This window comes from Myotis davidii, unplaced genomic scaffold, assembly GCF_000327345.1.
Source record: "Myotis davidii unplaced genomic scaffold, ASM32734v1 scaffold699, whole genome shotgun sequence".
Classification (NCBI taxonomy): domain Eukaryota; kingdom Metazoa; phylum Chordata; class Mammalia; order Chiroptera; family Vespertilionidae; genus Myotis; species Myotis davidii.
Window position 1 is genome coordinate 3,392,778 of NW_006291007.1, and position 1,824 is coordinate 3,394,601.

A 1,824-nucleotide genomic window follows, 5' to 3' on the forward strand; every position below is an offset into this window, starting at 1 on the left:
TTCATGGATTCTGTATCACCTGGTTTAAGAAATGAATCTGTTCCACAGTGGGCGTGACGGTACAGTAACACTTTCTGTGTAAAAGTACCTTTTATGTGATTAATGCCTATTAATCAGTGAAGTGCACTACAGCTTTGTGGTAAAGGCCCTTGTACCCAGAGCCTTTAAGTGACGGAGGAACAACCTGAAAAGTAAACGTAGCCGTACCTCCACCTCTCACCATTTATGTGAATACTTATTTAGATTTATTTTTGTAATGCCATAAAATAAGTATCTGGATGGTTTTCAAATCTGTTTTTTTGTTGATTTCAGAGAGGAAGGGAGAGGGAGATAGAAACATCAAGGTCACTGGAGGGGGAGTATCTACTTACCTGCTCCTGAGTCGCACCCTCGCCCTTTCCCCCAGCACGTACGTCCACAGTCCCGTTCTCTACACCCACTTCCTCTTGCTCCTGGCTCCTCCCATTGAATAACTGCCCGATAACTTTGGTTTCTGTTTCATTGTAAAGTCCTTCCCAGTGCCGAGAACTGCCTGGCTGGTGTGAGGAGCAGCCGGGACCACAGAGGTGGTGGAGAGATGGCCCTCAGCAGCGTCCAGGCTCCCTTCGTGAACCCAGTGAGTTTCCAGGCAGTGGGCACAGGCAGTGGTACAGGACTGAGGTGGCTGCCTTGCCAGGGAAGCCGCTCTGGGTCTCTGAGGAAACCAGGCTGGGGTGGCAGAGGGTGCGTCAGGGGCAGACATGTCCCATGGGAAAATTGTGTCACCTCTATCCCAGGCCGGTCTCACCTGCCTCTCAGGACCAAGGGATGATAATCACCCGCATTGGGGCATTGCACAGATGGTGACAGAGCTCCCTCTGGGCGCCTGTCCTGTCCTGGGTGCTGAGGGGAGAAGGGCACTGGTCAGCCCTGGGAGGGTGGGGCTTTGTTGGAATGAAAGGGGAGCCCAGCAGCCCGGCTTGGGCACTGACTTAGGAGATGGCCTCCCTGGGTTGAGCTGTTTCCTAGCTCGGTGACCTCAGGCGAGCTGCTTTTTCCTCTCTGTGCCTCAGTTTCCACATCTGTAAAATAGGGGTAATCCTTGAGCCGCCTCCCAGGATTGGGGTAAGGATGCAGGTAGCATATCTAGGGCGTTTGAACAGTGCCTGGCATGCGGCGGGGCTTTTGGAATGTTGAGCAGATTAGGAGTCTGGGGGCAGCAGGGAAGACCTCCTGAGGGGGGTCTGCTCCCTGGGGGGTGAGTTATCAGGAGCAGGTCCAGGGTGTGCGCAGAGGGGCCCTCTGGGGAGAGAGAGAGGAGGGGGCTGCCCTGCAGTGTGGCGTGCAAAGGGCTGCCTTTCCCACCTTTGGGCCACATGTGTGGGCCTCTCTGGGTGGCTGTCTTTAAACCAGGGATCCTCAAACTTTTTAAACAGGGGGCCAGTTCACTGTCCCTCAGACCGTTGGAGGGCCGGACTATAGTTAAAAAAAAAAAACTATGAACAAATTCCTATGCACACTGCACATATCTTATTTTGAAGTAAAAAAACAAAACGGGAATAAATACAATATTTGTATTTGCATGTGGCCCGTGGGCCGGAGTTTGAGGACCCCTGCATAGATAGAGGTTCTCCATAAAATAAAAATTACACTTGCATCTGATACAATTTTCAAGACTATTAAAATAATTTACTCAAATCATTTTTTTAAATCCATGTCAAATCACATATGTGAAATAACGTGATCTGACTAAAACTGTGGTTCTTTCAGTGGCTTGTGTGCAAAGAATGCCTTTCAGAAAGCAAGTGCCCTCATTTTTTCATTCTAACATTCACAAACTTTCAG

At 50.0% G+C, this 1,824-nt stretch overlaps 1 protein-coding gene across 1 annotated transcript in view; it reads left to right on the forward strand.

The window, feature by feature from the left end:
• Positions 1 to 480: 480 nt before the first annotated feature.
• LGALS9 (lectin, galactoside-binding, soluble, 9) overlaps positions 481 to 1,824 on the forward strand; it is a 16,035-nt gene continuing 14,691 nt past the window's right edge. The window contains exon 1 of the mRNA XM_006764053.2: positions 481 to 616. Within this exon, the coding sequence (XP_006764116.1) occupies positions 578 to 616 (39 nt within the window). The 5' untranslated portion in view covers positions 481 to 577. The remainder of the gene's footprint in view (positions 617 to 1,824) is intronic.